Source organism: Narcine bancroftii, chromosome 3, assembly GCF_036971445.1.
Source record: "Narcine bancroftii isolate sNarBan1 chromosome 3, sNarBan1.hap1, whole genome shotgun sequence".
Taxonomy (NCBI): domain Eukaryota; kingdom Metazoa; phylum Chordata; class Chondrichthyes; order Torpediniformes; family Narcinidae; genus Narcine; species Narcine bancroftii.
Window position 1 is genome coordinate 27,306,070 of NC_091471.1, and position 15,790 is coordinate 27,321,859.

The 15,790-nt window shown below is 40.0% G+C and overlaps 1 protein-coding gene and 1 non-coding gene across 4 annotated transcripts in view; both read right to left on the bottom strand.

Moving 5' to 3' along the window:
* ptcd3 (pentatricopeptide repeat domain 3) overlaps positions 1-15,790 on the bottom strand; it is a 57,899-nt gene that overhangs the window by 18,247 nt on the left and 23,862 nt on the right. For 2 of the 3 annotated variants that reach the window (XM_069923657.1, XM_069923656.1), the window contains exons 13-18: positions 13,423-13,567; positions 11,774-11,824; positions 9,593-9,682; positions 8,802-8,830; positions 3,718-3,824; positions 222-300 (exon numbers count right to left, since the gene is read on the bottom strand). In XM_069923657.1, coding sequence (XP_069779758.1) covers positions 222-300; positions 3,718-3,824; positions 8,802-8,830; positions 9,593-9,682; positions 11,774-11,824; positions 13,423-13,567 — 501 coding nt within the window. The remainder of the gene's footprint in view (positions 1-221; positions 301-3,717; positions 3,825-8,801; positions 8,831-9,592; positions 9,683-11,773; positions 11,825-13,422; positions 13,568-15,790) is intronic. The other variant, XM_069923658.1, reaches the window with a different exon arrangement.
* LOC138759739 (small nucleolar RNA SNORD94) lies at positions 11,046-11,184 on the bottom strand. The gene has a single exon (XR_011355068.1). It is a non-coding gene; the product is annotated as a small nucleolar RNA SNORD94 (small nucleolar RNA).

Below are 15,790 nucleotides of genomic sequence, written 5' to 3' on the forward strand. Positions count from 1 at the left end.
ACACCTTTTCCCTTTCTGATGCTCACCAACCCCTATCCAAAGATTAGCCACAGGTGGCAGAGCAAACACAAGTGGCCTACTTCTCTTCCGAATGATACAAGTCAAAGTTTCTGCTATCCAACATTTGGAAAGAAACAATATAAAAAAATTGTACCCACTTTTATTTTCAGAACTGACTCAATATTGATTCAGTTAAACCAAACAGGATAAAAAAGACGTACCGATGGAATGAGGTCTTTGTACCATTTGAGAACCACATCTATGCTCTCCATCATGCATACGATACTGAAGAATCTCCCACTGATTGAAAAAAACAACAACAGGTAAATCAACTGTTGACAATTACTGGAATAAAATGAATAGTAGATACATTCTGAACTTGCACTAAAAACTGTGTGCAACCATACCAGGCTGGCACCGGATATTGATACAAAAAGAGAACGTGATACAAGATTTACAAGGATTGTACTGGAAGCTGAACCTATAAAGGGGAGGCTAAATATCCTGTAAACCCAGAGTACTTCCACTTTAAAGGGAAGAGTAAAACTAGAGGGCATAAAAGAGTTGTCCAGATATCAAACTATTTGAGAATGTGGAACTTGTCACAGAAGGAGGCTATAATATTCCATTATTTAGGAAAGGATGGACCAGCATTGGAGGCAGTTTAAAAATTATTCACTAGGCTAATTCCTGGGATGAGATTTTGTCCTACCAGAGGTAGCCAAAGTTGTTAGATCTTCATTCTTTGGAGTTTAGAAGAGGAGAAAACAAATGTATATTGAAATGTACAAAATCCATACCAGACAATGTCAAAATGTTTAAGATTCACCCCATTGTTGGAACAAGGGAAGATAGTTGCAAGATTAATGGGCCGTCATTTCAAACTGAGATGCCTAGGAACAACTTCTTAAAGACAGTGTGGTGCATCTCTGGAATTCTTTACCTTGGTGGGATATGGAAGGTAGATCATTGAGGATATTTAATGAGAATTTTTTGAAAGATCAGGGAGTTGAGAATTGGTGTAGAAGATTTGAGGCCTAAGCCAATTATATTGAATAGCAGGAGAGACTTAAAAGGTCAAGTGGCCATGAACAGTTATTTTCAACATTCCTTAAACCTCCCCCATTACAATAATCATGGACTGCCTAACAGCACAAAGGACTATACAATTTTTTTTTGCACTAGGATTACTGTGAATGTTTATCATCTTATGTATTTAATGTCTCTCAACTTAATTCAATTAGTTTACTATGATAGTTTAAAAAAAATGTATCTGTTTGGCAGCAGCAACAATTCAGTACACGTATACATGGACCAATGTGTATGACAATAAATTCGTTATCATCTTGCTATTTTCATATATTTACTTAATTTTTCCTCAGATGAAAAACCCACTCTCCTTGGATTCTGCACTCACACTCTGGCAAGTACATCCTTTCGAAAGACAACCAATACTGCACAGAACTTTCAGGTGCAATCTTAACAAGCCACACAAATGTTGCAAGACGTCTTAACTGTTTCCTTTATGAAATCAAGTTAGAAAGACATGGGCCAAATGGAATCAATGGTTGTCAACTTGGCCAGCATGGACAAGTTGGGCTGAAGGGCCTGTCCCATGCTGTATAGCTCTATGACTCTGCTGTACCCAATTCCTTTCAGAATAAAGACAAACACAACCTTCACTTTCCTAATCACTTTCAGCTTTCAGTGATTTATGCATAAGGACATTGAGGTCCCTTTGAACGTCCACATGTTGCAGTCTGTTGTGTCTAGTGGATGATAAAAGTCGACTTCATGGTATGCTGAAAGAAATGATTGAGTGTATTCTTTATTGGTTTGTTAGCTGTGGTGAATCAGTGCCGTTACAAGTGATGAACCCATGAGTTCACAGTACCTTCTAATTTAAAATGGATGGTGACGAGGATAAACCTTTTATAGGGGCAGTTGGGGAGGTCAAACTAAAGATTCCCCTCCTCCTTTCTTAATAATGCACCAGCATGGTTCATGATCCTCAAAGCCCGTTTCTCTGCCTTCAGTGTGATGAGTCAGAAGATGAAGTATGGTTTAATTCTTGGAGCGTCTTCCAGAGAAGATTGCCTATGAATTGGAGGATATCTTAGTGGTCGGATGGTAATCTCTCATACAACATTCTTAAGGTGGCTATTCTGCAGCCAACTCAGCCCTCAAGAGGACCAGTCGCACCCTTGCCAGCCAGTCCATGTATCGCCTGTCTTGTATGAGTTGGGCCAAACTGTCAGCTCTCTGGATTGTTACATAGTGGGACAGTTCCATTCAGTTGCCTCCTTGCATGGCTCAGAGGCTGGGGGTTGGGGTTGGGGGGAAGAGGGGGAGGTGCTGTGCGTTTGCGTACTTACCTTCTTTGGGAGTGGTGCCAGCTGGCCCTGACGATGTAAGCAATGTGACGCGCAGGGGTAATAGCACATGTGTTAAGCGTCAGAATGCAGGTGATGAATCTTAGATGCAGGAGGAGAGTGAGAGCGTCGGGATCACTTGTGTGGCAGAGAGCCAATGAAAAGGTCAGAGGGGTTTGACTGGGTGGTGTTCGGGGAGTTGAAGAATGCAACATTGTGACTGATAAAAGAAAGTCGACTTCATGATATGCTGAAAGTAATGATTGAGTGTATTCTTTATTTGTTTGTTAGCTCTGGTGAATCAGTGGTGTTATAAATCTAGCAGTTTAAAAATAATGCTCTACATTTTCGTTTTTTTCACCAGTGGATGACCTTGCATTTTTCCCCATTACGTTCCATCTGCCATGTTTTTCCCCAACTAATCCTATTGTAACTTCTGGATCCAGTAAGAAAAAAGAAAAGCAATTAATTTCTAAACATACAATATTTTTGAAAGGTAGTTAGATATATTAAATTATAAGACCAAATTTTATCTTTGAGTTCTACAGCACAGAAACAGGCCCATTGGCCTAAAATTGTCCATGCCAACATTTGCAGATGTTCAGCCTATATCCCTCTAAACCTTTCCTATCCATGCCCCATTCATCCTTTTGAACATCACAACTGCCACACTTCAACCCCATCCTATGGCAGTTCATTCCATATACCCACTGGCCTCTGTGCCCTTCCAGTCACTTGCAGATCTTTCCTCTTTCATATTAAATATATAAATTAGATCTTGTTACCCTGGGAAAAAGGCTGGACCCTGATAAACCTCACAGGTCTACCTTTAGCCCTCCACACTCCAGAGAAAAAAGTCCCCACCTCTCTTCACAATTAAATCTTCCCAGTTCCGTTAACATACTTCACTCTTTCCAGCTTAATAACATCTTTCCTATAGCTGGAAAGATAAGAGATTGGTTTGGTAGTAGTTGTTTCTTTAGAACAGGACAAGCTGAAGGTAGACTTAACTGAGCTACTCAAGTACAGAATAAACTGCAGTCAAAAAGGTACAGAGTAAGAGCTAGAAAGAGGAAGTAACTGCAAGAATGTTTTCTTTGGAATCCATGCAGTATAACCAAGTGGTGTCATGCTGTGTTTGAGATTCCTTGATATACTATGGCAGCAGAGGTTTGCCATGTCATTTGGAACAAAAGGAGGAATCTCTGGCTCCGTGAATTGGCCTACTGCTCTAAATTCCACAAGTGATCAGGGCTTAATAAAATCATTAATACAAGAGCCCACTGAGTGAGCATCAGATTACAGAGCCTGCGAACAGTTCGTAACAAATATCAGAAGCTCTTACTAATAAATACTTTGCTGATATGAATCACCCAATAATTTCCAGTTGTTTCCAGTTTCAAGAATTTTGTGAATTCTGTAAGCCAGTTCAAGGTCTTTCAAATCCAAGCACTGCAAAGAAGTAAAAGAATGGTTTGAGATTGCACAAGTCTCCATTTAAATCTCCCTCCGTAATTGCAGCATTTCAACTGCACTTACTGTACATGATGGAAATTGAGAAAAGTTCCTCACATACAATTATGCAATTACTTGAATCTCACATTGCTTTACAGGTAACATCACATTCTGGGTTAAATTATCAAAACATCTCCCTTGTAATAATAACTGCACCCACTTCCCTTCCCTTATGTCCTTTGCTAATGTCTTCCACAGTGGCAAAAATTTCAGTTGAATGGATCTGGAATTCAAACCTAGTAATGGTTACTTTACCTACTCACCACAAGAATCCAGCATTTCAATTTCTCAGTCAACAGATTGGGGTATGGAAGGAAATTTGCCCTCTCTACTTTGACACCCCACTCCAGACTTAGTGCAGTTGATAGTAATTGCTACACAGTTGAGGGCGAATGGGGAAAGGGAATAAATGCTATGCTCACATCCCAACAATAAATCATTGTTTAATAATAATTGAAGAGACAAATCCAACTAATGGTACTTTATCTGATTCAGTTTCCTTTTGCCTTCCTCCCACCCCACGCAAGAACAGTTCCAACTCCACTGGGGTTCACAGATTTGTGGGATAAAAAGATGTTTCTCTGGCTGGCAATCAGTGGTGAGGAGAATACTGTAGAGGACAATGGTGGGCCAAAATTGTTCACGATTTGCATTAATGATTTAGACAAGGGGACTGAGTTTAGCATATCTGAGTTTGCTGATGACCAAATTGAGCAGAAAAGCAAGTTACGCAGAGGATGTGGAGAATCTGCAAAGAGAAGCAGAGTAGATATAGGAAAATTACGCTGGAAAAACAATAATGGGAGACAAGCTAAATGAGTATTTTGCATCGGTCTTCACTGTGGAAGACATTAGCAAAGGACATAAGGGAAGGGAAGTGGGTGCAGTTATTATTACAAGGGAGGTGTTCAGAAAGCTGAATGGTTGAAGGGTAGACAAATCTCTTGGACCATATTGATCGCCCCCTTGGTTTGAAACAAGTAGCTGTCGAAACTGTGGAGGCGTTATTAATGAAATTTCAGGAATTATTAAATTTTAGCATGGTTCCAGAAGAATGGAAAATTGCAAATGTCATTCCACTATTCAAGAAGGGAGGGAGGCAACAGAAAGGAAATTATACACTGGTTTCCCTGACATCAGTGGTTGGGAAGATGGAGTCTATTGTCAGGATGAGGTCATGAGGGGGGGGGGGGTGGGGGCGTGCCTTTCAGTCCTCTCCTGACTCTATCTTATTGTTTTGTCTAGAAATGCCCGTTAAAATTCTTTAAAAGTTTAGATAATTTCAGTGCTGTTAATTTAACTTATGATGGTACAATTGGTGAAAAAGACCAAAAAAAACGACAACAGATCATCAAAAAAACTACATTTTCCAAAAGTTCAAGTTTTGGAGCCTACCTGCAGGAAAGACACCAGGTTTGTTAGAAACAGAATTACCTTTAAAGAAATTGCTCGAGACAAAAATTGAGAACAAAGAACATTTATTATAACAACAATGCAAAGTTGGGTGCTTCCCCTTACCCTGGGAATACACACATATACTGGGGCTCACCCAACTTTTATACAGTAAATTTCAGTATCAGAATACCCTCCCCCTTACATTCTTCTGCCCCCTGGATGGGTTTGGCAGAGGCAATCCTTCCTGCCTACGTGCAGTTTCAGTATACTTGGAGGACCAGGGGGTATCCTGTCGGTGTCCCTCATGTTATTGTCCTTATTCACACCTTCCTGATTCTCGGAGCTACAGTCTCTTGGTATGTAGAGTTGGCTCATCCTGTCTAGGGTTGACTAATTTAATATGTATAACTTTGTAAATCTGTGTAAGGTTAACTAATTAGATATGTAGAACTTGGTACTTCTGTCTAGGGCTAGGAGACCCTTATCTGATCCAGACTACCTCAACTTCCTACATTCTATTGTTCCTTACCGCTCCTTATCTTATTCTTATGGTGGCTCATTGATCTTGTCACAAAGACTAGAAGATTCTTATGTTAATCGTGCTGACTCTGCTTTCCTGCATCCTAATTCCCAAGCTCATCCTGTTTGTACTGGTTACAGCCATTAACTGATGTATGAATTTTAGTTTCCTTCATGTTCATAATTTTAGATCAGTTTTCCCATCTCTCACAATCCTCACTTTTCTTTTAGATCAGTAATACTGATCTTTCACCATGATCAGTGTTACTGATCTTAGGTTACTGGTCTCAGTGGTACTGATCCCCCCCCATCCTCATTTTTCTTTTAGATCAGTATTACTGATGCTGTAAAGTGTAAGGTGTTGTTTTTCCCAGCTGGTCAATAACCGAATTGCAGTCTCTGTGTCGTTGGAGAGTTAAGGCTTTGGGGTGTAGTGTTTTGACGAAGGGTTCGATGAATTTAAAGTCTTTAGGTAGGGGAGCACCATAAAGGTCAAAGTAGCGAGTCCAGCTGCTATTAGGGTTCGGGACTCAGCGTGAAATGGATCCCAGGAGAGAGGTATGTTACATCGATAGAGCCCCCTAAAGAGGGCGCCAAACAGCCTTTAGAACAAAGAGTTACTCAAAGGCATTTGTCAACTGTAGAGGTGGCGCTGCAAACTGCACCTCTTGAGATAGAAGAACCTATACAACTTGATGTACTGGGAGAACTTAATACATTATGGACTGGGGAAAACCCCGGCCAGCATCCTCCAGTCACTGCTGGAGAGGCTGTGGCTGGGGTTTCCACACGCAGTCATACTACAATGAAGGCAACCAGAATGAAGGAACAGAAGATCCTTTGGTTATGCAGAAGAAGCAGGAATCTGTTGAGCCAAAATCTCTTCCAATTGAAAAGATTTTTGTGAATCTTGAATCTAAATTATCTTATACAATGCAGGGATTATCCAAGATTATGACTGAACTTGGTACTAGGTTTAATACTCTGGTGAAAATACATTCTCAACAGATGGCTGAGTTTGGAGCTTTTAACCTTGAAGTGAGAGATAAATTTAATTCGTGTCAGGATGAGGGCATGAGTATTTTGGAAACACATGACAAGATAAGCTAAAGCCAGCATGGTTTCATTAAAGGAAAATCTTGCTTGACGATCTAATCTTGTAAAAGATCAAGGCTAATACAGCGTCAGCGACCTGGGTTCAAATCCCGCACTCTCTGTAAGGAGCTTGTATGTTTTTCCTGTGTCTGCGTGGGCTTCCTCCGGGTGCTAGTTTCCTCCCACCAATCACAACATACCAGAATAAGTTAATTGGGGTATTTAGGCAGCAAGGGTTTGTGGGCTAGAAGGGCCTGTTATCATGCTGCATAACACAATTAAAATTCAAACGTACTGGAATTCTTTGAAGTGAAATGCAGGCTAGAAAAATGAAAGGCAGTCGATGATGTGTATTTGGATTTTCAGAAGACAAGATGCCACACGAGGCTACTTAACAAGAGCCCATGGAGTAACAGGAATCGTACTTGGCTGAGTGGCAGGAAGCAGAGAGTCAGAATACAGGGATCATATTCTGCTTGGCTGCCATTTGCTGGTGCTGTTCCACAAGGGTTGGTGTTGGCCCTTTTGTTTTTTTACGTTGTATATCACTGAATGTAATTATGGAATGAATGGCCTTCTGGCCAAGTTTGCAGATGATACGAAGGTACATGGAGGAGCAGACCATGATGAGGAAACAGGGAGGATGCAGAAGGATTTAGGCAGATTAGGAGAATCAACAGAGAAGTGACAAATATGCTGTTGGAAAATGTATGGTCATATACTTCGGTGAAGAAATAAATGGACAAACTACTTTCTGAATGAGGAGAAAATTGAGCTGGATATTCTGAAGGTAAACTTGCAGGTTAATCGGTGGTGAAGAAGGCAAATGCAATTCTGGCATTCATTTCAAGAGGAATAGAATACAAGAGCATGGGATGTGATGTTGAGGCTTTATAAGGCATGGATGAGACCTCACATGGAGTATTGTGAGCAGTTTTGAGTTCTTCATTTAAGAAAGGATGTGCTGACATTAGAGAGAGTTCAGAGGAGGTTCACAAGGATACCAGGAATGAAAGGGTTATTATACGAGGAGCATTTGATAGCTCTTGGCTTGTTTAGGAGAATGAGGAGGGATCCCATTGAAAGATTTTGAATGTTGAAAGGCATGGACAGAGTAAATGTAGAAAGGTTATTTCCCATGGTGGGAGGGCACAACTTCGAGATTAGAACAGAAAGGCAGGGAAATTTATTGAGCTAATGAGTGGTGAATCTGTGAAATCTATTGCCACAGCCAGTTGTGGAGTCCAAGTTATTCGGTGTATTTTAAGCAGAGATGGATAGGTTCTTGATTAGCCATGGCATCAAATTTTATGGGGAGAAGGCTACTCAGAGACTACTCCAACTGTACAAAAGTGGCAAGTCATATTTTTTGGCATTTGAATGACTGAATATGTATTTATTGTCTGTTTTAATTTAATTCTTGCTACAGCAAGAGTTACAATCCACATGTACATTGTACAATATGTGATAATAAAAATTACCATTATTAAAAGAACAGAATCTAGAACAAATGACTGATAGAAGAAACCATTTTATCGATCCTTTTATATGCATTATCTCCTTTTCTATCTCATGGAATATAGTGGTAAACTTACACTATTGATGTCTCCAATGTATGTTTGTGTCTGCAGCAAGAAAAATTTCTCTGCATCAGTACAATGTACTTACCTTCACTAAAATCTGTTATCTGGAATTCAAGCAACTGGCAGCCTCAAGCAACCGGGAAAAAAATTCATAGAAAATAAATAGGTTAAAAAAAAACTAAGGAAGTTTGAACTTGGCACCTCTTGCGGTTAGTTTACTAATCCATGCAACACACTACCTTTTCAAACAGGGATTTTACTGTATATGACAATAAAAGGCATTCTCTCAAATGCCTCAGAGAAAAACAAAACAAATACTTACGACTCTCATAGCACTGGTAAAGAAGTTTACTGCAGAGAAAGGAAATGAGACCTATTAGTAGGCACAGCAGGCAAAGAATGTCAATCATGAATGGGGTGTCGCATTCAATTGGGACTTTAATATCCAATCCAAAAGCCATCATCCAAATGCAATTTGCCCAATAAAAGTACTAATTATTAGTCTGACAGTTGTATTTTTGATAGGCAGAAATAGCTTTCCATTGGACAGACAATCCTTTGCACAATTTTAACCTTGAAACAATATTTAATTGCCATTTTTCCTTCTCCAATATTGACAGTCATTACACATTGAGATGTGCCTTTGATTCTGGATCATCTTCAAATTTATCCCCCACTGGCACATAGGCCACAAATACTCTTAGAATTTCCATTGTTTCAAATGACATTACCCTCTTTTAACCTCCCGAGAGTATTCATAATCTTTCCTCAAAAATCTTTGCTGCACTGCTTCAATATATTGATCCCGATACAAAATGACAATGCAGAAAACACCAAGATCAGACAACATCAGATATTGCCTGGTGACTGAGCATCTACCATATTTCAATTCACAGTAAAACCCCTCTTATCTGGAATTCAAGCTCTTTTAAAAAATCAAGGAACAAAGGTAGCATCAGGCAGAGCAAGACTTTCTTACTTTTGAGGTCCAATCTCTATGCAATAAAAGCTAACATTTCAGTTGCTTTAATCACGTGCTGAAAATCCATGCACACCATGCTCATCATATTACTTTTCGCCCTCTTTTAACTTGTCTCTCTGCATCCCACTTACCATCATTGGGATCTTTGGGTTCAAAGTGCTTCCCTTCCATTTCATCCACTATTCTAAAGATAATGTCATTTTGTAGCTGGTTCATTGCAGCTGTTAATGTAGAAAGAACAACATTAGCTGCTAAAGAGGATACCTACATAGCACTTCTTCACTAGAAGACCTGGAGCAAAGAAAGTAAGGCCCTGACTTAACAGTCAAACCAAGGTACAGTTAAATTTTCATTGAAAAAGTGCCACCACTCTTCTGCCTTACTCATCTATACTGACCAAATTGAACTTATGGGCTAGTCCCATTTGCAATCCATAAATATGCCTAAATGTCATTTCACCATTCTACAGTTTCCTCAGATTAATGTTCTGATCTGAAGGAAACAAACCCTGAAATGACCTTTCAATGCTAGTGATAAGCAAGTCAAATAAAACCTCAAACACTTGCCTATTCAATGCTGTTGAACATTTTGGTAGAGTTGAAAATGTTCAAAACAGATGGAAAGTTAATATAGTTGTATATCAAAATTAATTACATCTTTAAGGTCAAACTCAAAGAAGGCATGATAAAAATACACCATGTTACCATCATCTTTCAGGCCAAGGTTATAAACTGACCATCATTTAAAGATCCCACATCTGATGGTCTCTGTGAAAGGGAGTTGCGGACGGTCCACAAGCCCGTGCCGCTCAAAACCACCCAATTGACCTACAAGCACTTATGTTTTAATGGGTGGGAGCACCCGGAGGAAATCTACACAGACATAGGGAGAATGTACAAACTCCTTACAGACAGTGCCAGATTTGAACCCTGTAAGAGCGTTGTGTTAACCACTATGTGCTGACCACACATTTAAAGCTCTTTTTGGTCAACACCAGTGTTTAAAATTGGGACATCTCTGCTAATCTCTACTCACATGAAGACTACAGAGCCAAAGAACTGAGAGCAAACTCTGCGAATACTGAAACAGTGTGGAACTGTTGACCAGGATCGTATGCTCAGCCTCTTTACAAATAGAAGACAAGCAAAAACAAAATGTTCCCGTACTCAGTTGGGAGGTGGCAAGTACATAGTGCTCATTCAGCAATCACTGACATATTACAGAGGAAACTTGCCAGCATAATATTCCATGGCCATGCAACATTGGCATTCTGTAAGAAAGGATTCACCCAGACTTGTGACACACCCAATCACTTTGGTTAGTTTTCAATCTTCCAAGCAAGCTGCACAAACTTAGATGTATTCATTGAAGAAGGGCTCATATCTTTTTCTCCTCTGGACACTGCAAGACTGGCTGAGTTCCTCCAGCATTTCAGTGGGTTTTTTCTACAATCACAGCATTTGCAGACTTTTAGGTTTCATACAAACTTAAGACACTACTAATCTAACCTCTCAATGACGCCAAAATTAGCTGCACATTACACTCATGAGACGTGAATATCTGACTTTTCACTCACAGCAGCAGGTGGCTCAGTCAAAGGCGATTGTTCTCATGCAGCTGTTTCTTGAAAAGCCCACCACATGTAGGCCAAACAAACAACAGCTACACTCAGCTCCCATTATCCAGCTGAGGTCTGTACCCCTGCGCCCCTCATCATTGCCAGCTGCTTCATGGACCAGTCTTTCTTGGAACAGAAAATTAAGACACCAAAAATAAAACTTTTCTTTTTGTGTACTTCTGTTCATCAGGTCTTGTGATGACACTTTATTCCATCCTTTAACATTGTTCTCTTAACATAATCTACTCCTAACACAACTGCCTATCCACTCACAACCACGTGAGGGCATGAAAGCCCCACCAAAGTATGTGTGTTGCAATTCCTACTCTATCTTGCAGTCTCTTGAAACTATGCACAGGGCACCAGCATTTACATTTAGTGTTTTATAACCAGAACATGATAAAGCAGTATACACCTGAAACAGATAAAATCTGAATTCATATGGGAAATGATACCGTATGAACCAGGATGTGGCAACTGACTTATTATGTGGTTCAGCATTACAAACGTACATCAGGACATGCCCATCACACAACTTCGAGCAATACACATTTTGCCAAGAGGCAAATAAACAAAACCTTCAGCAAAGATGAACCACCATATGTCAAAATAAACTTGTCCGATCACCCAACTGTGGCCAACTTTGTTAAACTAAGATCCACTCTTGCTAGCAAACTCTTGAATGATTACTTACCAGATTTATAGAATATACCAAGTAAATGATCAAAGGTGGCCAAACTTGGTTCTAAAATTAAAGAAGGTCAATGTTAGAACACTCACTAGAATAGACTAGAAATGTTTTTAAACAAAAGAAAATGGGCCGGCAAATGCATCAAATCTTTCAGCTGAAATACAAACAGCTCAGGAGAATTGCCAAGTGATTACATTCTTTTTTTACGCCATAAAGGGTCAGGGTGATTTTTAGCAGAGACAATGTTAACCAATTTAAGATGGTGCTTTCTTGAGGTTAATTCACATTCATAACTTGCCAGTCACTGGGTCCAATTGAGTCTTTTTTCTCATAGAGCAGCTTTCCAAACACATGCAAGGCAAGTGAGAAATGCCTACTTGGGCACTTTCATCAAGGCCTCAAGCCGAAACATTGGCTATGTATCTTTATCTTTGCTACATAAAGTACACTGTTTGACCTGCTGAGTTTCTCCAGTGATGTTTTTACTTCAACCACGACATCTGCAGTCTTTCGTGTTTTACTTCTGCCCACCACAAGAGTCATCGCTTATCTCAGGCATTTTTAAGGAACTTTTTGCACTCTATCTACTGCTTATACTGTTGCCCAAATGGGCTGCAATCTGTAGGAGTGGCTGATTTTCAGTTTGGAGTTGAGAGAGGCAGTGACATTTATTCAATTGCTTCCTCAGTTGATACAGGCTAACTCAATAAACAAGGAAATTTATTGAACAGCTCATTCTGGAGATAAAATATGAATGACCATTATGTGCATCATGAAAAAATATTCATTTATGATTCTTTTATTTCACAGGACAAGAATGAATGCCAACAGTCTTCTCAGGCAATATTTTGGGATTGAAGACGACTTGCTCCACCGTAGTTCAGTGGGTGCTGAAGTGACAGATGAGACCTCCTCCAGACTCCACAAATGGGATAGATAGTTGGTGATTGAGGTTTTGAGATGATGTGCTCCTTTTCCTGTTTATGTTGGATTTTTGTGAGAACCCGGTGAATAGACTAGAAGATTTTCAAAGCTACCCTGAATGCTTCTTCTTCACTGAATAGATATAGGCCAGGGATTCCCAAGAGTCAGTGGGGATAGCATATTGGTGGACATTCTTATTTTTTTCCTGTCTCTTCCTGAGTGACATTGAGAAGCTAGTTCCACTCAGACAGACAATGCTGCAGATGTTGGGTATCCTGGGAGAAGACAATGGTGTGGGTTCACTGATCCTTTCAACAAATTTAAAGAATGCTGAGCTCCCAATCATCAGTAACATTCAATGAAACTTTCAAGAGGATTGGCTTTGACCTTTACCAACCTGCAACTCACTTCTCTCAAGTCAATAAAGGTTCACAATGAGATCCTGGAGAATGTGGACCATTTCCCATACCTCTTGAGAAAGCTAAATGAATACCAAACATGTACTAACAAGGCCAACATTTGTTGACTATCTCTAGTTGATATAGAAAACCAACTTCTTGGCTTTGGAGAGATTAGACAAGACCCCCCAAAATGCTGAACTTGTTGTTATGTGTCCAATCTGCTCCGTGTTCAAAATAATCATGTTTTGTTCAATTATTATAGCACCAACATTAAAATTAAAGTAATTCACTGATGATGAGGGCTACAAACAATGTTCAGTCACGTACCAATATTTAAGAACTTCATTTCATTAATTACTTGCAGGGAAACACCTTTGGCCATTGAACCACACCTTCGGAGGCTCTTCAATGCAGAATTAAAAGTTAACAAGTTCGGTTGAACTTTTTGTTGTACCATTTGAGTCAGTAGCTCCTGTTTTAACAAATGGCAAAGACAACGTAACTAAAGGCACAACAGAATCAAAGGTAAATAAGATGACACCAAAAGATATCCAAAGTAGGCAAACAATACTAACAGGAACTCAAAACAAAAAAAAAACGACTTGACAGATGATAGTGATTGATCAACAATTAAACATCAGAGTTTTAATCACCTTGTATCTGCAAAACCCAGGCAGAGAAATTTACCCACTTCATTGGCTGTGTTACAGCACACAAAATCTTCTCTCATCCAGACAATGGACCGTTTAGGATGTCCAAATTATTTTGCCAAATAATAAATTTCATCATTGAACCTTGCTTCCTTTCAGCTTTCACTGGGATCAGAGTGTTTCATTTCACTGGCTGGGTTAAAAAGGAAATTACTTGATAGGTGGGTACCTTAAGCCACAGGCACCATCTCGTTTGATAAGAGAATTGTTACAAAAGAGATAGTGATGAGCAAACTAAAAGCAGACAAATCCCGTGGTCCTGATGGGACGCATCCCAGGGTACTGAGAGAAATGACGGGACTTATAGTCAATGCGTTTAGTCATTTGCCAAAATTCTCTGGATTCTGGGCAGGTCCCGGCAGATTGGAAGACAGCAAATGTCACGCCACTTTTTTAAAATGGGACGTAAGTAGAAGACAGGTAACTATTGGCCAGTTAGCTTAACGTCTGTAGTCGGGAAAATGCTTGCAGCTGTCTTTAGAGATGAAATAGTGAGACATTTAGAATGAAGGGGTTCCATCAGACAGACGCAGAATGGATTCAGAAAGGCCAGGTCTTGTTTGACAAACCTGCTGGAGATCTTTGATGATATGGATGCGGTAGATAGAGGGTAACAGGTTGATGTTACATATTTGGATTTCCAGACGTGTGATACAGATGAATGGAGTCAGGGGAAGTATATTGGCATGGATTGAGGATTGGTTAACTGACAGAAGGCAGAGTCAGGATAAATGGGTGTTGTTCTGATTGGCAGACAGTGGTAAGTGGGGTGTCACAGGGGTCGGTGCTGGGCCCACAGCTGTTCACCATTTACATCGATGATTTGGAAGAGGGGACAGAGTGTAGAGTAGCCAAGTTTGCGGATGATACTAAATTGAGTGGAAAAGCAAATTGTACAGAGGATGTGGAGAGGCTGAAGAAGGATATAGTTAAGATAGGTGAGTGGGCAAAGGTCTGGCAGATGAATTACAATGATAGTAAATGGGAGGTCATCCATTTTGGTAAGAAAAATAGAAGGGCAGATTATTATTTAAATGGTGAAAAACTGCAGCATTGTGTTGTACAGAAGGACTTGGGAGTGCTTGTGCATTAATCACAAAAAGTTGGGTTGCAGGTACAACAGGTTATTAATAAGGCAAATGGAATGTTGGCCTTCATCGCTTGAGGAATTGAATTCAAGAGCAGGGAGGTCAAGCTGCAACTGTACAAGGTACTGGTGAGGCCACACCTGGAGTACTGTGTGCTGTTCTGGTCTCCATACTTGAAAAAGGATAGATTGGCTTTGGAGCCAGTCGGGGATTATACTCATTCGAATTCAGAAAAATGAGAGGATATCTTATAGAAAGATAAAATTATGAAAGGGATAGATAAGATAGAGGTAGTAAAATTGTTTTTACTGGTAGATGAGACCAGAACTAGGGGACACAGCTCAAGATTGAGGGGAGTAGATTTAAGACGGAGATGAGGAAAAACTGTTTTTCCCCCCCAGAGTAGTGAATCCACAGAATTCTCTACCCATGAAAGTGGTTGAGGCAACTTCATTAAACATATTTAAGGTTTATTTTGATACATTTTTACATAAAAGGAATTAAGGGATATGGGGAAAAGGCAGGTAGGTAGAGTTGAGTCAATGATCAGATCAGCCATGATCTTATTGAATGGCGGGCCAACCTCGATGGGCCGGATGGCCTACTCCTGCTCCTATTTCTTATGTTCTTTCTTTGGCTGATTATCCTCTTGCGCATGGCTAACAGTCTATGACTACTAATGCTATTTGGCCTAGGGAATAAAGTGGATTTAATGGCTTCACCCATTTACAAATCTACCCCTTTATTCTGGGAAATAAAACAGGTGGCATTCTGGCTTAAAACCAATCAGAAATGGCCACACCAACTAAAGTATCCCAATCTTTTGATGTGGTCATTCACTTCCTGTGATGCAGCGTTTGACCCAAAACATTGACAATTCGTTCTCTATCTGCCCCC